Source organism: Podarcis melisellensis (assembly GCF_964234715.1).
Source record: "Podarcis melisellensis genome assembly, chromosome: 8".
In the NCBI taxonomy this organism is placed as follows: domain Eukaryota; kingdom Metazoa; phylum Chordata; class Lepidosauria; order Squamata; family Lacertidae; genus Podarcis; species Podarcis melisellensis.
The window spans coordinates 20,443,667-20,465,531 of NC_138540.1; the positions used below are offsets into that span (position 1 = coordinate 20,443,667).

Here is a 21,865-nt window from a genome sequence, read left to right on the forward strand (position 1 = left end):
CTCTGGCATGTGGCCCTTGGAAGGTTGCCCAGAAGCAAATTTGGCCCCTCGGGCATAAATAAGGTCCCTGTGTTAGAGGAACCAGCTTCTGTAGGGTTAGATTTGACCTTCTTTTTTCAAGACCGTACCAGCTGTGAAACGAAGGCAAAAGGACATGTTATCTGCCAGCAGCAAGAGTTCCCACTCACCAATGTGGACATTGGCCGAAAACTGATAAATGCCAGATATAGATGCTGTAAATCTCCCGGTGGTTAAGTTCAAACCAGATCCCCGGAGGAACGCTCCTTTGGCCGAAGGCTAGGGAGAAAAAGAACACCGTCACAAATCCAACGAGACCCTGGCCACCGCCTCCATTGCTCCCCTTCTCTCTATTTCATAACACACAGAAGCTTTCTTGTGTTGTGTCTTTGACTTTAAACATCACCAGACCACTTTACATTCAAGAATCGCAGGGTTGTATCCACCTTAAGTTTAACATTTAATCTTTTCCCCCAGTTAAGCCTTTCACCAAAAATGGCACCATTCGTCTCGTTTGTCCACTGTAACAAAATCATAACATCCGTAACACCAAGTAATCACATAAGAACCAGAAGGCTGTAGTGTCAGAAGAGTCATCTAGTCCAACCCCACGCAAGAATCTTTTTTGCCCAAAGTGTGTCTCGAACCAATAGCCTCACACTCTATCAACTGAGCTATCCCAGGAACGTGGTTGTGACATTATTCCACCCGGCTCATTTTATTGCAAAGAAAACACAATGCAAATGTGGGGTTGAGGCAGCGAACCAAAATCAATTATGTATCATTTGCTGATCATGTTCGCCCAATTGACTTCCGTTCCGGATGTAGGACGAACAAGTATACATTGGCCATTTCTGCTCCCGGTTCTGTTTTGGCAAAATTCTCCAACCTCCCTCTATACACCCCCCCCCAGCCCTACCGAATCACTTTCTTCTGCGCCATTGGGGAGGGCTTAGCGACCTTTGTTTTTCTTTGCCTTCATCTCTACAGTTTTTTGGGGGGGACCAACCGAGGAGGCCTAAAGAGCGCTCCCCACCTCCCACCCCTGCTGCCATGCAAGGGAGAGGTCTCCAGTTGCAAAGCTGGCAGGAAAGATTATCGGACTTAGCCTAAAATAAACTCAGTGCGGGTGTTTATTGTTATCTTTGGCTCCTGAGGTGTGGGTTTGGCTCAAGTCAGGGAGGAGGAGAAAATTAGCTTTAATGTGCCAAGGAAAGAAAAAGCCCATTAATTGGAGGTTCTGCTGTTGCTGCAACATCAGAATTTGGGTGGTGTTTTTTTCAGGAGAGAGAGAGAAAGCTGGTTTTGCCTAGGTAACTTTATTACTATTGGTAATTATTGTTACTGTTAATAGTATTTATTATTACTACTACTATTAATATTAATATTTTAATTGTTGTTACTACTACTACTACTAATAATATTTATGATGATGACGATTATATGGTGTTGGGACCACAACAACATTAAGGTTAAAAAAATAATATACAATAGATCCTCCATCAGATAAGACTGCAATCCTAATGGGCATGTCGTCGGCCACTGTGAGAAGATGTTGAACTAGATGGACCATTGGCCTGATTCAGCTGCAGGGCTTTTCATACGTTCTTATGGATGAGCATGACAGATGTAGGTCCATTAATTTCGGTGGCTCTATCTCTGAGAAGGACTTAGTGGGATGTGGCCCATCGTAAAAGGATGGATAAAACACAGCTAAAACCCACAAAACTGGCAGATATATGTAATATATTTATCAATACAAATCAGATAAAATGAGTGGGTTGCTTGAGTTAGCTCAACAGCTACAGAGCTAGAGCAAACCTACATAGAATCATAGAATTGTAGAGTTGGAAGGGACCCTGAGGATCATCCATTCCCCACCCCACCCCCCGCAACGCAAAACTATACAGCTGTCCCATACAGGGATCGAACCTGCAGCCTTGGCATTATCAGCACTATGATGCGTCTGTTGGAAGGCTGTACCACTTTGGAGAGTAGGACGGTAGAGAGCAATATCAAGCCAAAGGCCATGCATAAGACAGCTTTGATTCTTCTCAGTTGCTTATTTGACACCCCTAGTGTATGGTATGGGCCCTTCCACTCCCCTTTTCAAATTTGTGTGTGTGTGTCCCTCCAATCTGTTAGGCAGAAGCTGCCAACCCATTTTTGGCAGCTCTGTTCCTCCTCCCCCTTTCGTTAAAAGCAATTAAACTAAAACGGAGGCAGCGACTTAATTCCCCCGAAACCGCGGACTTGAAATGGAAGGCAATTTTCCGGCACCAGTAAATTACCGCTTGATAAAACATTCCTGTTTCTTCACGTCTTTCCCTCTCTCTCTCTCTCTCTCTCCCTCTGCAGCTTCGCCATTCTCTCCCTCTCTGTCTCTTGCAGAATGAAAGGACGTCGACATAGTGCCCCCATTCCTTATGAGGACTTGAGCTCGGCAGTAGAGCATCTGCTTCACCAGCACCATGAAGATATAATAAGAGCCTAAGCAGAGCCCTGCTGGATCAGGCCAAAGGTCCATCTAGTCCAACATCCTGCTCTCAGGTTGGCCAACCACAGGCTCATTATGGGAAGCCCACAAGCAGAAACTCAGAGCTCTCCCCAGTTGTGATTCCCAGCCACTGTTATCCTGCAGCATCCTGCCTCCATCAGTAGTGGGAGAACATAGCCATTGTGGCTAGTAGCCATTGGCACCATTGAATCAGAGAATGAGAGAGTTGGAAGGGACACCAAGGGTCATCTAGTCCAACCCCCTGCAATGCTGGCATCTCAACTAAAGCATCCATGGCAGGTGGCCGCCCAACCTCTGCTTAAAAACCTCCAAGGAAGTGTCACGTGACAAAGACACATGAAAGCAGAAGCAGCAGAGCAGGCTGGGAAGTGCTGGGACTGCACAAAGTTATTCAGGGCCTACTAAGGTTATTCAGGCCTAACTGCTAACTGTTGAGTCACTCTGACATGTGTCTCATTCTCCTTATAAGTAGCAGCCATTTTCTCTGTGTGTTCTCTGTAAGATTTCAGTCAGAGTCAGTCTGCCTCAGTTGTGAGCAGAGTCAGAATGTAATCTCAGTCAAACGGTTTGGAACCAGAAGTTTATTTTAACTCAGTAAAGCTCTTATTCTTTCACTTAAAAACTCTGCATTATTAATTTATGCTGCGTGTCAGGAAGGAGAGTCCACCACCTCCTGAGGGAGACCATTCCACTGTCAAACAGCTCATACTGTCCGGCTTTAGTCGGAATCTCCTTTCTTGTAACTCGAAGCTGTGGGTTCGAGTCCTACCCTCCAGGGCAGGAGAAAACAAGCTTGCTCCATCTTCCATGGGACAGCCCTTGAGATATTTGAAGATGGCATCGTATCTCCTCTCAGCCTCCTCTTTCCCTATGCTAAACATACCCATGTCATTCACAAATTTGGATATCTAGTAAAGATATCCAGGAGGAGAATGATGAATGAGAGCCCTGACATATTAGACCCAAACTAGGGCTCCCATAGTGGCCAACCAGCCGGCCCTCTGGGAACCCCACAAGCAGGGCTGGAGCGCAACAGGTCTCTCTCCCCACTTCTGATTCCCAAGGACTTTGCGTTCAGTCTGCAGATACACCCGAAGACAGAGGTGATGAAATGCCGCCTTGACAAGGCCCTATTTTCCCTTTCGTCGCCAGGATGCCCTCTCATCCTGCTGTCGGTGCCCATAGCAACTGTGCCGCAGACTCACGGCTACGTTCGTGCCCCGAACATGCCCTGCTCAGGCCCACAAGTGCTGGCACCAGCGTACCCCTTGGCACGGGCAGGCCCCAGGAATCCGCCAAACATAATTAAGAAAGGACTGACTCCCTCCATTACAGCCCCTGATGGCTATTAAGATGTCTTAAGTCTCCCTCTCTCCACGCCAATTAGCATGGCACCAGGATTATCCTTCCAGAGAACTTTGCCCCCCCCCCTTCCAACCTCCATATGCAGAGATTTTACTTTTAGAGGCTCTTGGCAATTCACTGAGCTTGAAGAATTGCTCTAGGACTCAAACCTGCCATTCCAAGGCTGAGAGGGTTATGAAATCCTTAAAGTAAGTAAACAAACTACAAACGTAGGCCACATTCTCACTTTTATAACACTATAATATCACTTTGAACAGCCATGGCATCCCCCAAAGGATTCTGGGAGCTGCCGTTGGCTATAGGTGCTGAGAGTTGCGAAGAGACCCCCTATCCTCCCCCACCCCGAGTTATGATTCCCCACATGGTTTAACAATCAACTCTTCTTCCTGGGGAACTCTGGGAAAGGTAGCTCTTTGAGGGAGAACAGGGGTCTCCTCGCAGCTCTCAGCACCCTTAACAAATGACAGCTCCCAGAATCCTTCGGGGGAAGTAGCCATGGCCTAAGTTAGTCCTTAACATCAGCGGGTCTACTCTAATCAGGGCTAGCCTTGGCTACAACCCAATACGTGCCTCACGCCCTCTGATAACGCCCACTAGTTAAAGAGATGTGGTCTCCTCACCATCTGGAAGTTCTGGAGTTCCATCAAAGTCTTCTTGTCCACAACGATCTGGCCCTTGAGTTTGCAGTGAAAAGCCTCCTCCACTCGCCGGTAGGGGGAGGCCTCCTCCAGGGAGAGTAGCAAAGGGGGCGCTTCGCTCAGGGGGGTTGGCAAAGCCGGAGGGGCCCGTCGCTCGGTGGCTTCTGTAAGAAAAAGGAGGAAAAATAGGAGGCCATCTTGTTGGCCCTGACCCGAGAATCCAGCTTCTCTGTCCAACTGGAAGAGTGAATTTGGCTGACCATCCATTTACAGCACTTTGCCCTCTCCTCCAAAGAATTCTGGGAACTGTAGTTTGTCCCTTCCCCACAGAACTACAATTCCCAGCCCCCTAAACAAACTAAAGTTCCCAGGAGGAGTCATGTGCTTTAAAGATATGTGTTGTACAGCCTTAGGCCCTAGCAACACCATACATTTAAAGCGCTCTTGTATTGAACTCCTGTTTGCAAATGTCCCATTGGGGTATCTGGTTGGCCACTGTGAGATCAGTTCGCTGGTCTATCTAGAGCAGGGTTTCCAAAGCTTGGGTCTCCGGCTGTTTTGGGACTACAATTCCCCTCATCCCTGACCACTGGTCCTGCTAGCTAGGGATGGTGGGAGTTGTAGTCCCAAAAGAGCTGGCGTTTGAGAAGCAGTGGTCCAGATGGACCCATCGGCCTGATCCCAGCAGGGAGCCTCTTTTGATGTTCTGAACATGCTTCAGATGAGACTTAAATGTATGGTGCTAATAAAGGTGAAAGAGGAGAGTGCAAAATATGGTCTGAAGCTCAACATCAAAAAAACGAAGATCATGGCCACTGGTCCCATCACCTCCTGGCAAATAGAAGGGGAAGAAATAGAAGCAGTGAAATATTTTAGTTTCTTGGGCTCCATGATCACTGCAGATGGTGACAGCAGTCACAAAATTAAAAGATGCCTGCTTCTTGGGAGAAAAGCAATGACAAACCTAGACAGCATCTTAAAGTAGAGACATCACCTTGCCAACAAAGGTCTGTATAGTTAATGCTATGGTTTCCCCAGTAGTGAAGTATGGAAGTGAGAGCTGGACCATAAGAAGGCTGATCGCCGAAGAATTGATGCTTTTGAATTATGGTGCTGGAGGAGACTCTTGAGAGTCCCATGGACTGTGAGAAGATCAAACCTCTCCATTCAGAAGGAAATCAGCCCTGAGTGCTCGCTGGAAGGACAGATCCTGAAGCTGAGGCTCCAATACTTTGGCCACCTCATGAGAAGAGAAGACTCCCTGGAAAAGACCCTGATGTTGGGAAAGATGGAGGCCACAAGGAGAAGGGGACGACAGAGGACAAGATGGTTGGACAGTGTTCTCGAAGCTACTAACATGAGTTTGACCAAACTGCGAGAGGCAGTGGAAGACAGGAGTGCCTGGAGTGCTCTGGTCCAGGGGGTCACGAAGAGTCAGACACGACTAAACGACTAAACAACAACAACAGAGCCATAGTAAAAAAAAAAAAGAGGGCTTGAGAAAAAGAAGGAGAGAGGAAGATGCTGCCGCCTGAGCTTGGAAGGAGGCCGGCCTGTCTTGAACCCGCGTACCTTTTAACATCTTCTTGAACTCCTGCAGCAAGACTTCCTGGGTGACTTCTGCCCCTGGAGCCCCCGGGGGTCCTGGAGGGCCTGGGGGTCCTGGAGGTCCAACAAGGCCACGCTGAAAGAAAGAAGAGTGTTTGGGAAGAGGGAGGGGATTCAGAAACCTTATTTGTGATAAATACGCTAGCCTGGTTTATTTTATTTGACTCCTTCATTTCATAGATTCTATATCCCACCTTTCTCCCAAGTTGGGTTTCAAGGCAAAACTCACAACGTTTACAAAATACAGAATAATACAAACTGGGGTGGGGTGGGGTTGAGGGAGAGAGAGAATACAACCTGACAATTAAAATTAAAAACTGACAGTCAGTTTTAAGGAAGGAAGCGACACAGTTAGACGTGATCCATGGTGCTGCCTTTTTTGACAAGTCCACAAGCAAAGCTGTCAGATGCTGGGTCGGGCCACAAAGGCCACCCAGGGGTGGGGAACTTTCTGCTCAACAGATGTTGCTGGATAACAATTAAGGATTTATTATGTTTTCAGAATGTATCGGAAAATTTATATAGAATTTCTATATAGAATTTCTATAGAAAGGTTTATTGTTTTGTGTACATTCGATTGTAAGATAAAACATATGGGAAGGGACTTGACAGGAAGTCAAAACTGAAGAAAAGATTTTGAAAGATAAAAGGGTAAAAAATATTTACTTTCATTATTATCATTTTGTGTGTGTGTCTGTACATATGTGTGTTTTGTATGGAATGTTTGGGAGGAAATAAGACAGCAAATAACAAACTAAATATTGATGTATGTAATTTTTATTTCTCAATTATATTTAGTGGTAGTATGGTTGTAATGTTTTTTGTAACATAACATCATTCAATAAAAAATATTTTTTTTAAAAAAAGATGTTGCTGGACTACAACTCCCATCAGCCCTAGCAAGGGTAGCCAATGGTCAGGGCGGATGGCAACAGTTGTAGTTTGGCAGGATCCGAAGGGGCAAAGGTTTACCCCAGTTGACTTAGCCCAACTTCAGATCGTTGGCATTTGCTCTTCAAGGTCTTTGGCAGATGATTTGGTAGATCTGGAGGACAAGGCTATCAACATCTACTAGCCATGATGGCTACACTTGGTCAGAGTAATGGTCATGTGCTCAGGTCCAGCTTGCTGGTTTCCCACAGGAACCTGGTTGGCCACTGTGAGAACAGGATGCTGGACAACATGGGCCCTGATCCAGAAGGTTCTTCTTCTGTTCCTAGGATAAAGACCCCCAACTGCAGACACCAGGGACTGAAGCTGAGAATAATCCGAAAGCAAATCACACGATGCTCTGCTAGAGGAGGAGGAGGCTGCTAGCTATGGTGGCTCTGTTCTGCCTCCACTATCAGAGGCAGTAAACCTTTGCATACCAGTTTCTGGGAACTGCAAGAGAGGAGAGTTGCTGTCGCACTCGGGTCCTGCTTGCAGGCTTCCCAGAGGCATAAGGCTGGCCATTGTGAGAACAGAATGCTGGAGTCAGTAATCCTTAGCCTGATCATGGGTGTAGCCAGGGAGGCAGAGGAGCAGCTGCCCAACCCCAATCCAGTAAATTAAAAATACTTAACTGAAAGTAGAAATAATCAGAATATCTGAAATCGAAATGACAGGTTTTTCTGAGCACATGGGGTCAAAAGAAAGAAATTTTTAAAAAAATGATGTCAAGATGTTTCATTCCGAATCAGCTAGACAGAGCCAGAAAGAGGATGGTGACAGGTGGGTGTCCTCCCTCCCCCCCAAAAAAACCCCACAACATAAATCCTAGCTACACCCATGGGCCAGATATAAGCTGCAGGGCTCCTATTCTGTTCTTTGCAGCCCCATAGCTCAAGATCTTTTAACTGGGGAGGCAGAAGACGGAACTGGGGGTCAGTGACTCACAAAACGAATGTGAGTGGCAATATGTTCGCTGCCCCCCACCCCAAACACACACACACACACACACACGGTTGCAATCCTATACACATTTAACCAGTGCTCGATTTACGTATAAGCTAAACAAGCTATAGCTTAGGGCCCCACTCTCTTGGCCCCCCCCAAAAAAAATTAAAGGTGAAAAAAGCTGGATGTACATTTCCAAAATATAAGAGAAAAAACAGATAAAATAAAACCTAACTACAGCAACAGTGTTTTGTGTCGTGTGGGCTCCTATGATGTAAGTAATGGGCCCCCAATCATTTTAAGTTAGAGCTTAATAATTATTTCACTATTAATATACTTCTTAATTGTATTTCGGTTCAACAATTACTTTTTGAAATACATATTTTGTTATGGGCACATGGCTTTAGGTACCTCTTAGGTCCATAAATTACCATACAGCATATATTCGACAAAAAAAGTGACAATTTGTTGTTAACAAAGGCCAGCTGGACATATAAAGGGCCCCATTACCTTCAGTAGCTCAGGGCCTCATCAAACCTAAATCTGGCCCTGCATTTATCCCGGGAGGAGTATTCTTCATTGGACTATTTCTGAACAGACATGCATAAAACTGCAATCCTCCCACTGCCCCCCTCCAAAAAAATGCTTCTCTGCTTCTGCAAACCTTGGAGTTTCCCCAAACTGACCCCACCCTCTCATAGATGGATGGTGCCATTTTGACTGCACAGATTAACGGCACTCCCACCCTGAACTTCAGAACCAGAGGGAAGGGTTTATTATCACGATGGATGTAATGGACAGCTAAAAGTGCTTCCGAGAATAACCTACTAATTTCTTATCTCTGCCTTTGCATTTCTTTTTGGAGTTGCTGCCGTCATCAGGACGATGTACAAATGAAATCCACGTCCGACGCGGGTCAGTGATGCGAGGGTCTGGGGACTCTAGCATCTAAGGAAAGAAGAAGAAGGATTGAGGGCACTGTGAGTCTTTTATCCACAGCCAATTATATATGTGTGTGTTTACGTGTGTATATGTTGGAGATAATGTGAGTTGAGTGGTTCATGTGCATAATAACCGGCCATTGTGCACATTCACCAGGCCTCATGGAAAACGTGCACATAATATGTCCCCTACAGGCAAACTGTGCACATTTCCTCGGCAGTATATGCATAATTTCCCACAGGGTCTTGGGAAATGTGCACATTCCCCCAAACCTGTTGGAGATTGTGCATATTGGCTGGAGAATATACAAAAATGTAGCTGAGATACGCTCATTCCCCAAGACCTGTTGGAGACAATGCATAATGACAAGAGTATATAGCCGAGAGATGCACATTCCCCAAGGCCTGTTGGAGGTTTTATATATATCAGTTGGGAAATCTGCAGAATTCATGGACAGATTATGTGCACATTCTCCACAAAGTCTTGTGAATGTTCACAATGGCCTGTTGTTCTGCGCATTAATTGTTCAATTGACATTACCCCATATATAGATGTATAGATACATAATCCAACAGTGTTGCTCAGCTGTCAGTAATGGTTCCTTCAGTGGAACAGAAAAGAAAGCCATTTTTATTGATACCTGGAACCCCCACCCCACCCCTAAATTTGGCATTGAGGATTGACTTTGGGGCTAAAAATACTTCAGTTTCCTCATGAGGATTTCCAAAGTTGAAAATCAAATTTTGCAGTTCAGAAATTCAGATCTCAGAATGGTTGTCTTGCATTTTCAATAAAGCTAAATTAAGAGCCACATGTATGCTTGAGGAGGAAAAAATATTTTTAAAATTGGGGGTGGGGATAAATGCTAAGGCTGAGAAAAAACAAGCAGAAGCCTTAACCATGGGAGATATATTATTTTAAAGACCTCACAGTTTTAAGGAACAGCAAGCTATGCCTGCATACTTCAATATTAAGGCCCATTTTACAGCTGGGGAACACCGAGGCTCAACGTTACATACAACTTGCTCCTAGATTAGGCAAGTACTTGTGCATAGAACTGAAGCCCTTCGTTGTAGCTTATATTGCTAAATAATGGGGTGTCAGAAATCATACCACTGAGATCCAGTAGATCTACTTTCTGTCCACCCCTGCTGTTAACACCAAGGAGCTATTGTCCAGACTTATTTTCCACTTTAAAATTAGAAGCAGATTTTATTTTTGCCCTTAGAATGTTTGCACAGAGAAACATTTCCTCTTGCTCCTGCTTTCAAATGCTTTACTTGTGTTTTAAAGCATAAAAAAATCCCATTTCACAGTTAGAGGGCACTGAGGCAAGGTATCTAAGCCCTGCAAGGAAGCAATGGGCATCTAACAATGAAGGCAGGTAATTCTGTTGGTTCCCTTACGAGTGCATGATCATAAAGAGAACTGTCTGGTCACCTAGTCCAACCATTTACTGCAAGATCTGCAGTGCAGGTTGCAACTTACAGCATCCATTACAGGGGAGGTCTTTTCCATGCGAAGGGGGCCCAGGTGCCACCCCTGGTATCCACAGGTATGACTGGGAAAGACTCCAGCAATGAGCCCATGGAATCAGTATAGATCATAGATCTTCAACCAATGGATCAGGACCTACACCTGAGCTCCAGGTCTATGCCATGTTGGATTCCAGTTAAGGCTGACTAGACCAAAGGAGCCCTATGTGTGGTGTCTGGGCTAGGATCCGTTCTTCTGATGAGGCACTTGCTCTATCAATCTCCACGAGTGCTGCAACATGGCAGGAAAAGCATGAGCCATTTATTTAATAAGATACAGTGGTACCTCTGGTTGCGAACGGGATCCGTTCTGGAGGTCCAGCCGCATCCCGAGGAATTCACAATGGGAGGACCGCTTCTGAGCATGTGAGTGGCGCATAAAGTGCTTCTGCGCATGCGCGTGCGGTGAAACCTGGAAAAATATTTCCGGGTTTGCCATCTTCACATCCTGAAGTTTACGTATCCAGAGGGATACGTAAGTGGAGGTACGACTATACATATTTTTTGCCAGTCACACGCCCAACCTTCCTATATTGATGCTTCTAGTAAGGGAGATCTCTATGGAGCAGGGGCGCCCTGTTCACTTTCTACTCTACTTCTGCAGCTTACTGGACTTCCCCCAGCATGCAAAAATCACTTGTTTTCAATAGCTTCTCTGCTTTCAGGCAACTATGAAGCTTAAAAATCATTGGTTTTCATTTGGTAGTGATGCTAAGGCATACTGCACTGTGAATTCACATTTTAGGGTTAATAGTGCATATTATCAGGCATTATCTACTGGGCATTTTGGAAAATGGATAGTCCGTTTGTCCTCTATTGGTTCAGCCGCCTCTCAAGATAGCGTCACCAAGCTTGGCATAAGGATTCCTGAGATGGGGAGGAGTGCTTTTCATCAACATTTGGGTGCCAAGGGCCGTTCTGAATAGAGATGGTAGAGTGAAATATGACTTTGGTGCAACTTTGCCCAGTTTCCAGCGCGACCAAAAACTCACAAATGACACTACCCATTTAAATAAATAACAGTATGCCTTCGTTTCTCTACAAATTCCTGGGCATTCCCTGCTAGGTAAAGGTAAAGGGACCCCTGACCATTAGGTCCAGTAGTGACCGACTCTGGGGTTGCGGAGCTCATCTTGCTTTATTGGCCGAGGGAGCCGGCGTACAGCTTCCGGGTCACGTGGCCAGCATGACTAAGCCGCTTCTGGCGAACCAGAGCAGCGCACGGAAATGCCCTTTACCTTCCTGCCAGAGCGGTACCTATTTATCTACTTGCACTTGGATGTGCTTTCGAACTGCTAGGTTGGCAGGAGCAGGGACCGAGCAACGGGAGCTCACCCCGTCGCGGGCATTCGAACCGCCACCACCGCATCCCTAGTTAAGTATGAATCAAATCACCCCCACTAGTTAAGTATAAATCAAAAGTGGAAATGTGAAATGTGAAAATGGATCCCATGTTATTACAGGTCATGTGTCAGAGGCAGGCCTTGGGTCTGGGCCAGCTGAAGACCAGCTGGTGTAGATGACATTAAGCTGGGAGGATCAATGATGTGACTTACGTAGGAACATAAGAGGAGCCCTGCTGGATCAGGCCCAACACCCATCTACTCCAGCATCCTGTTCTCACAGTGGCCAACCAGATGCCTCTAGGAAACCCTCAGGCAGGTAAGTGAGGACATTAATAGACAGGACATTAAATTGTTTTTATCTGCAGCAACAGTGACAAGAGTATTGTTGGCCCAGAAATGGAAGCAAAAAGAAATACCAACAAAAGAAGAATGGCAGACAAAGTTAATGGACTACACAGAATTGGATAAGATGACAGAAAGGATTCGAAACCTGCGGGACCAGAGATTCACGGAAGATTGGAATAAATATGCGAACTATTTGAAGAGCAACTGTAAACAACAAATTACGCTAGTAGGACTACAAGAAGTTTTGTAAGGAGGAATATATGAAATATTGCAAAGAAGATAAAGAAGAGAGACATTAGTTATGATATTTAAAAGTAATACATAGTGAAAGTAAGAAATGTAAATTAAGTGGAAAAGATTAGAAAATTTTCAGATGTGATTGATGGAAGGCAAAAAAACTGTATAAGATATAAAGTATGTTTTATAATGTTGAAAATGGTGTGTGTGTGTGTGTGTGTGTGTATACATACAGTGGTACCTCGGGTTGAGTACTTAATTCGTTCCGGAGGTCCGTTCTTAACTTGAAACTATTCTTAACCTGAAGCACCACTTTAGCTAATGGGGCCTCCCGCTGCCACCGTGCTGTCGGAGCCCGATTTCTGTTCTTCTCCTGAAGCAAAGTTCTTAACCTGAAGCACTATTTCTGGGTTAGTGGAGTGTGTAACCTGAAGCGTATGTAACCTGAAGCATATGTAACCCGTCATGGCGTAAGTCAGCTTCCTCTGTTCCTAGTATTAAAAGGTCCGTAATTTGGTGGCAGAGCATCTGCCCACTGCCACCAATAGCCTGTCAAAAATGGAATCTGGGAGTGACTGCCTCCCCAGCCAATTCACAGGCCCTTCCCTTGCCAAAGTTCCATCATCAACAGGGAGAAGAAGAAGACAAGCCCGGGAGTCACGAGCCCCTCCAATGAATGAACTGTCAGCTCAGGAGCTTTAATGAATCACCTCTTGGAATCTGGGGCTTGTTAATGAAAGCAAGGGGGTGGGGAGAGGATGCTGGAAAGAATGCATCAAAATTTGAAAACAAGAATGCATATTGGCACACGTCAGGTATTATCTAAGGGAGGGGGCTTGGATGGGGGGGTGGATCCCTCTCAGATTAGGGTGTTGGCAAAAAGAAAGGAGAAAAAGAAATCAGGAAATCAGAGACACCCAAACCAGAATTACTGGATGGTTGGGAAAACTTAGAGAGTTCCTCTGAGGGTCCCCTCCACTCAGCAAAGGGCTCAGTTCAGCATCAGCTTACTATTTAGAAGCTGAATCAGAAAATCCCTTTCTAAGAGTTTTCAATCAGCTGCCTGTCCCTTGTCTTCTTTATTTATTATGTTAGATCCAGTGTTAGTCCTACTCAGAGTAGATCCATTGAAATAAATGGAATGGGCATGAGTAACTTATGTACATTAGTTTAGACTGGCTTACTCTGTATAAGACTCAGTTGGATACCACCTATTAATATTATCTTCCTATATACATAAAAAGGTAAGGTTGTCGTCATGCTGCAGTTTGCATGGTCTCCTAATGGCCAAGAGAAGAGCTCTGGCTGCCAGCTTCCTCCTCCTTAGTCTCGGTGTTGCCCTTGTAGAACTCAGCAAGGAGGAGGAGGAGGAGGAGGGAACCCTACCAATCCCAGCTACATAACATATGTCCTAGCAACCCCTGGGGCCAGATCAGGCCCAAGAGCTACCCATTGGAGAGCCCTGGCTCACTCAGCACCCTCCTCTCTTGCCCCAGGTGGGGGCTTGCGGAATAGCAGCTGTCTGCCTTGCGAGCCAAGGGAAGGGGCTGCCTGAGTCATTTCCAGCAGAGCCTTGACGCATTCCATGGTAATTGAGTAATTAGTGTCAATGTTAGATCTGTCAAGCACGCCCTCGGGTCAAGCAGACATCCCAAGAACGGGATCAGGAATCAAGTGTTTTACGGGATCCCAAATTGCTGCCGATGAAACAAACTTCTTGGGAGGGGGGGCGCGCAGGAGGAATGCTTCTTGAGCAACTTCTCCTGCCTCGAATGCAGCCACAAAAATTCAAGAGGGCACAGGTAGAGGCTCCAGGGAAAATGTTGCCTTGTTCAGGCCAGCTCTGCATTGTTTCCCTGGACATCCCGTTCCGTTCCAGCCCTAGTTTTTCGTTTTAACCCCCCCTGATAGTCAGCATTCTGTGCCCACTTGAACATGCTTGATCCAATACTGGACTGCTTTTTTAAAAGGGGGGGGGGAGTCTCCTTCCTCAGAGCTCCCCACCCACCCTTCTTCCACAAATCCTTGGGTTTCTCTGAGCCTCGTGTGACCTCTCAGATTTCAAGTTCGCTATTTTCTCTCCCACCAAAGGCCTATCCTCAAAACCAGGGTTTTTTCAGCCCGAATGCCACATTCCCTTCTGGGTAACCTACCCAGGGACACATGCCAAGGGTGGGCGTGGCCAAGAGATGAATGTGGGAGGGGCCTAGAATGCAAATTTTACCTTCATTCAGTAGGAGAGTTTCCACACACAGTGGCACAGCTCTGTCTCTCCTCCAGCCAGGCAAGCAAAAAGGCATAATCCAGCCAGGCAAAAACACTCAAGGAAGATGCAAAGCAGGGCTGGTGAGGGGTGTGGTCCGGGGAGAGATCCAGGAGCCAGATAAGAACCTCAGAGGGCTACATCTGATCCCCAGACCTGAGGTTCCCCACCGTCACTCAAAGGCAGGACTTTTTTTCAGCCTGAACCATTGGAGCCAACTCGAAGGGGCCGAAGGGGCCATCCCCCCAAAGTTGATGGGCACTGCCATTAAAACGGTGTGCGTGCACTGCATCATGTGATTGATTATGGGGGCTTACCTCCACCCCAATATTTTATTCAAGTTGGCACTCCTGGCTGGAACTCACGGGAACTCAATTTCGGCACCTCTCAGCTGGGCGCCATTGCCATGAGAAGAGAACAATGGCACCTTTTTTTTCTAGAAAAATGGCACTGCTCAAAGACATGTTTCAGGCTCTGCTTTTCTACTGGAGGACTTTGGGCTTGTGTTCATCGAACAACAATATACTCCTCCCCACCTTCCATGATAGACTATCTTTGAATCGGGAGATGTTTGACAGCAGATTGCAGTATGGCTGTGAAGTCCATCTCTCTCATCAGGACATAAAGAGGAGCCCTGCGGCTCGATCACGTTTTATCTATCCTGAATCGTTCCATATTCAGCTTCACTGGATTGTCCACGAGTTCTGGCATTATGAGAGAGAGGGAGGAAAAAAGATTTCCCTGTTCACTTTCTCCACACTGTGCATGCATTATATTACAGTGGTACCTCTGGTTACGTACTTAATTCGTTCTGGAGGTCCATTCTTAACCTGAAACTGTTCTTAATCTGAAGCACCACTTTAGCTAATAGGGCCTCCTGCTGCCACCGCGCCGCCACCACGCGATTTCTGTTCTCATCCTGAAGCAAAGTTCTTAACCCGGGGTAATATTTCTGGGTTAGCGGAGTCTGTAACCTGAACCGTCTGTAACCTGAAGCGTATGTAACCTGAGGTACCACTGTACACGCCTCAATCATCTGGTCATCTGGTCCAATCTTCTGTGATGCAAAATGTCCCAACCTCCCCTCATATTGACTTGCTCTAGCCCCTGCAATGCACAAGACAGCTTCTTATGCCACTGAGACTAGGGCTTGCTGATCAGAAGGTCAGCGGTTAAATAGGTACCGCTCCGGCAGGAAGGTAAACGGCGTTTCCATGTGCTGCTCTGGTTCACCAGAAGCGGCTTAGTCATGCTGGCCACATGACCCGGAAGCTGTACGCCGGCTCCCTCAGCCAGTAAAGCGAGATGAGCGCCGCAACCCCAGAGTCGGCCACAACTGAACCTAATGGTCAGGGGTCCCTTTACCTTTTTATCTGCGAGTTTGTACAAAGAGCACCACCAAAATAATAGTACAGTGGTACCTCGGGTTAAGAAATTAATTCGTTCCGGAGGTCCGTTCTTAACCTGAAACTGTTCTTAACCTGAAGCACCACTTTAGCTAATGGGGCCTCCTGCTGCTGCCGTGCCGCTGGAACACAATTTCTGTTCTCATCCTGAAGCAAAGTTCTTAACCCGAGGTACCATTTCTGGGTTAGCGGAGTCTGTAACCTGAAGCGTATGTAACCTGAAGCGTATGTAACCTGAGGTACCACTGTAATAATAATATATATCTTTTCCTGATGAGCTTTCGGGCTGCGCTCTGCGATCGCACAAGCGTGGGAAAGGCTGCAACCAGAGCCTCGTGCCAGAGAGCAGTCCCGACGGCTCTCTTTGCAGCCGCCTCGCACCAGCCGCAAAGAGAAGCCACGCAGGCCTGGCCACCGCCGCTGGCTTCCTTGAGTTACAAATCCCTCTCAGAGAGAGGCAGGCCGGGCGCTCCCTGCTTTCCCCGCCGCCAGCCGGCGTGACTGACAGCTAAAATGAATGTTCTGTCCTTCTGGTATTATTATTTAATTACTATGGCATGCATGAGCAATCCCGAGAATGAGCGTGTAAGCCGCACTCTGTTCGTCTTGGCAAAGGCAGGCTCCGGCAGCTGAAGGGAGATGCCTGCAGCCGAGATGGGGTGGTTGAGCCACCGCGGCAAACAAGAAGCCAAAGCAGGGGGGTGGACCCACGGCCGCAGCAGAGGCTGGTCCAGTAGACTGAACAGATTGCCGCACACAGAGGGGCTGCCTTGGAGACGTGCTCGGAAACTTCAGAAGGTCCAAAGAGCAGCAGCCAGACGCTTGACTGGGGTTGGTCATGGGAAGCCCACGACTCCCTGGTTACAACTGGCTATGGGACGCAGGTGGCGCTGTGGGTTAAACCACCGAGCCTAGGACTTGCCGATCAGAAGGTCGGCAGTTCAAATCCCTGCGACGGGGTGAGCTCCCGTTGCTCGGTCCCTGCTCCTGCCAACCTAGCAGTTCGAAAGCACGTCAAAGTGCGAGTAGATAAATAGGTACCACTCTGGCGGGAAGGTAAACGGCATTTCCGTGCGCTGCTCTGGTTCGCCAGAAGCAGCTTAGTCATGCTGGCCACATGACCCGGAAGCTGTACGCTGGCTCCCTCAGCCAGTAAAGCGAGATGAGCGCCGCAGCCCCAGAGTCATCCCTTTACCTTTACCTTTATTCTCCCCTGCAAACCTGCCCAAGCTCGGAGATCCTTGGGAGAGAGCCTTCTCTTGGTCCTGCCACCCTCACAGGTATGATGGGGATGAAGGAGAGGGCCTTCTTAGTGGTGGCTCCCAGACTTTGGAACTCCTTCCCTAGAGAAGCTAGACGGGCTCCCTCCTTGTTGTCCTTCCACCAGCGAAGGTGAAGACTGTTGTATTCCAGCGGGCCTTGGGGAGCTGACTGCTTTAAAGGCTTTTAAGAGTGCTGCGCCTTTTTCGCCATCTGCATTTCAATAGATTGGTTTTTATATTGTTTTAATTCTATCATGGTTTCATTACTTCTTAACTATTGGATTTTAGTTTTCTGTATTTTATCAGTGTTGCCTTAACTTTTGTAAGCCGCCTCGAGTCTCAGTCTGGGGAAAAGTAGTAATAATAATGGGACACTGCTCCCCGCTCCCTCTACCTTGATCACTACGCAGACCTCTCTCTTTGATGTTTCGACTGATACATCTTAGGTTGCATCCTGTTTATAATGTGCTAATTATAATGCACTGACAATGTGATTCCTTGCCATGGGATAATAGCAATGGCTCAAAGACAGATGAAGGATAGATCTGTTGCAGACTATTGGCCATGATAATTAAAAGTGGAGTCTGCAACAAAGTCTTGCAGCGTGGAATGCTCCTGTTAAGGGTTCCAAGCAACTAGGCAATTAGTCATGGCCTCTGGGCATGCTCAGTCCTCACTGGGTTGTTTTGGGGTCTGTTCCCCCACTTAATTTACATAAACTTCCACGAACCACTAATATGTTGCTGCCTCCATCCTGTGTGCGAATTCTGCAGGGCTTGGGCTCTATAAAAATGCTGACACTTGGGGAATGATTTTGCTGTTTGTAGATAGGATTCAAGCCTCCGGGCCCATTGGCAGTTGAGATCTAACAGATCTTATCTAACAGGGCTCTTCTGAAGCTCAGCATACAAACATACCCTTCCACGCATTTGTCGAACAGACTTTTCAAAAATATATATAATTCCATCTAGCACACCAACTACCACAAGGGGATGAGCTGACAGCCCACTCTCTCTTCCAACTCTCTCCGATCCACACAAGAACCTTCTGAAATCCATCCATTTTTAATCCCATTCTACAGCCCAGGAAAAATGAGGCTGAGAGAGACTGAGTGCAGAGAATCGCAAAGTTGGGTGTGCAAGTTGGACGACCTCTGTTGCATCGCCAGAGAAAGAGGGAACGCAGCAATGAAAAGGAACGCAGATTTGTGTCCGCAGCACAGACTCTGTTACATACATAGGTGCAAATTTAGAAATCGCTGCTATAGTTTTCAACAGAAAATGCAATCGTTGTGGGGGAGGCTGTGAGAAGGTGAAGGGTGTGACTGCTCAGTTTGGCCATCCAGGATCTGGGTGGCTCTCTCTTATTAGTATCCTTTATCTTTGAACTAGACTTCTGCCAGGCAACCCTTCAAATAGAGGAGTCTCCTCTGTAAAGTAGGCTACACGGCCACCATCACGGCTGCTCAACTAATCCAGGTGTAGGAAATGATTGACCTTTCAGATGTTGTTGGACTACAACTCCCATCATCGCTGGCCGAGGCTGAAGGGAGCTAGAGTCTTACAACATGGTTAAACTACAACTTCCCCCTGGACGGGAAAGATTAACGATTTGGGAGCTGCCAAAATAACAATTCTCAAAGAGCTGGACAGAACTTTGGATTTGGATGCAATTAAATGAGCGGTGCAACGAAAAAATAAAAACAGCTGAAAAAGTACAATATACGGACAAATCTGCAAAAAAAGTATCTGTCTTCTGACATGAATGAGGATCACAGAACCAGAGTCAAAACGTGGAGGAAAAGATCGGATATGGAATTATGAAAAACATTGATGATGATGAGAGGCAGGACTCTGATGTCGAAAGCGCTTCAGAATTCAGACCGTGGGAAGCCAAAACAAAAATTATTACAATTTGGAAGACAATTGGACTTTTTTATTTTAGTTTTTTTATTTTTATTGGATTTGATTTGATATGTTAATTAGATGTTTTTATTGGAAAATTAATAAACGCTTAAAAAAAAAACACCTACAACTTCCCATCATTCCAGACGGTTGGCCAGTGGCTGAGTCCAGCAATATCTGGAGGGCCACAGGTTCACCATCTGACCAGCAGCAGTTCCCCAGGAACAGGAGCTCTACCATGGAGATATTGGCCCTTCCCTTGGGACATGGGACCATAGGGATCTGCTTTAGGCAGAGTCAGCCCATTGTTCCATCTTGAGGAGTGGTGTCTACTGAAGTCAAGAGTCTTCAGGCCACCTAGTTCAGTATTGTGTAAACTGGCAGCAGCACCCCGGGTGCTCCCATCCCTACTTGGAGATGTCGGGGGTCAAACTGGGACCTTCCGCACGCAAAGCATGTGCTCAGCTATTCAGCTAAGGCCCTACAATGTTGGAAAGATCTCCTGGACCACTGAATATAATGGATCTAGGTCATGTGGGCACTTCCTCAGGCCAATACGTTCTGGGATCACACACACACAAACTCCCACTCACGTAGAATCATAAAATCATGGAATTGTAGAGTTGGAAGGGACTGGGAGGGTCATCTAGGGCAATGCAGGAATCACAGTTGAAGAATCCCCGACAGATCAACCTCTGCTTAAAAACCTCAAATGAAGGTGAGGCCACCACTTTCTGATCAATAATCACTCAACAGCAGCATTAGACCATGTGCGAGTTAAAAGGTCCACCACAGGTCAGATCCCACAGAGACAAGGCAATGGAACGCTTCCCTGCTTACATCAGGCACCAGGGAACCCGATGCTCTGCATGTGGTGGGACTCCTACTCCCATCATCCTTTGGGCCAGAGGCCAGGTTGACTGAGGCTGAGGAGACCTGGAGTACAAAAATACGGTTCAACCACTGCTCCATTGGCTATGCTGGCTTGGGCTGATGGAGTCCTACAAGATCTTGAGAGTTCTAGGGTCCCCACCCCTAGATCTCAGCCAAAACCCAGCACTTGATACAAGGCAGGCCACCTTTCCAAAAAGAGATTGTGCCTGGGCCTGCGGAGCAGCCAGCCAGCGCATCTCCCCCACCCACGACCACAGAGCCTCTTCCTTGACAAACAAGCTCCCTTCCAGGAAACCCAACAGCTCAGACAAAAACCAGAAAAACGAACCGGCGGATTCAGACTAAATAAAGGGCCGCGTTCGCCGTGCCATCAAGCTACAGTCTTTCCCAACTAATTGGCGCGCACTCCTAATTGCCCAGATATAGGAGAAGCAATTGTCTCTGAGCTCTTGTCTGGAGGGTAAATCTCTCTCCTTTTCCCCACCCGCAAGAGGGTAATTAGCTCCTATTAGCTAATTAACCACAATGGGCTAAATTGCCGGCTGCTAAGCCCCTGCACAGACATCCACAGATTACGGGAATGACACTTCCCAGTGTGTGCGTATGAGTGTGTGTGTGTGTGTGTATTTCTTAAGCCTGAAGAGGAACAAAGCGTCTATAAGGGGTATTAAGTTTGCATCTTGGCGGTCACGCCCCTCGGCGCCACAGATTACCCATTGCGCCGCCCGCTGCCTGCAGGCAAGGCAAGCCCCAGATGGTTCCCCGGGCCGCAGCCCTCACTGTTGAGTGGCAGACGCCTCTGCGTGGCCAGCTCCAGGGTGCTGTGAAGGCAGGCTGCGGCTTCCGCTGCAATAGTGGCAACAAAAGGTGCAGAGGCTCCTCCTGCAGCAATGTTGCCCAGCGGTTAAAAAGGTAAAGGGACCCCTGACCATTAGGCCCAATCGTGGCCGACTCTGGGGTTGCGGCACTCATCTCGCTTTGTTGGTCGAGGGAGCCGGCGTACAGCTTCCGAGTCATGTGGCCAACATGACTAAGCCGCTTCTGGCGAGCCAGAGCAGGGCACGGAAACGGCGTTTACCTTCCCGCTGGAGTGGTACCTATTTATCTATTTGCACTTTGACGTGCTTTCGAACTGCTAGGTTGGCAGGAGCTGGGACCGAGCAACAGGAGCTCACCCCGTCATGGGGATTTGAACCGCCGACCTTCTGACTGGCAAGTCCTAGGCTCTGTGGTTTAACCCACAGCACCACCTGTGTCACTGCCCAGCGGTTAGAGAACCTGTTTTTGATGCCTTATACAGAGTCAGGGCACTGGTCCATCTCGCTCAATTGTCTCCTCCATTGTCATCTCAGTTGTCTACATGGACAGGCAGCAGCTCCCCAGGATTTCAGGCAGCCCAACCTGGAGATGCCAGTGCAGTTCTCTTAAGATACAGGAACAGAGGGAGCTGCTTTATATTGAATGAGGCCATTGCTCCATCCAGCTCAATGGTGCCTACACTGACCGGCATCAAATCCCCAGGGTTTCAGGCAGGGAGTCTCTATCAGCCCTACCTGAAGATGCCAATTGGGGATTGAACCTGCAGGTGCTCGAGCCACTGAGTTAAGCAGACAGTCCCAGGTTCAATCCTTGGGCTCTCCAGTAACAAGTGAAGGGAGGCAGACCCTTCCCTGGTCGATACCCTGGAGTAGGGCTGGGTAATATCA

General features: G+C 47.2%; 1 protein-coding gene across 3 annotated transcripts in view; it reads right to left on the reverse strand.

Moving 5' to 3' along the window:
- Nucleotides 1-21,865, reverse strand: part of C1QTNF12 (C1q and TNF related 12) — a 38,163-nt gene that overhangs the window by 10,961 nt on the left and 5,337 nt on the right. The window contains exons 1-5 of one of the 3 annotated variants that reach the window (XM_081923821.1): nt 15,230-15,374; nt 8,854-8,973; nt 6,112-6,223; nt 4,522-4,703; nt 189-297 (exon numbers count right to left, since the gene is read on the reverse strand). In XM_081923821.1, the coding sequence (XP_081779947.1) occupies nt 189-297; nt 4,522-4,703; nt 6,112-6,223; nt 8,854-8,973 (523 nt within the window). In that variant the 5' untranslated portion in view covers nt 15,230-15,374. Of the gene's footprint in view, nt 1-188; nt 298-4,521; nt 4,704-6,111; nt 6,224-8,853; nt 8,974-15,229; nt 15,375-21,865 lie in introns of those variants that run through there. The other 2 variants (XM_081923819.1, XM_081923820.1) reach the window with 2 other exon arrangements.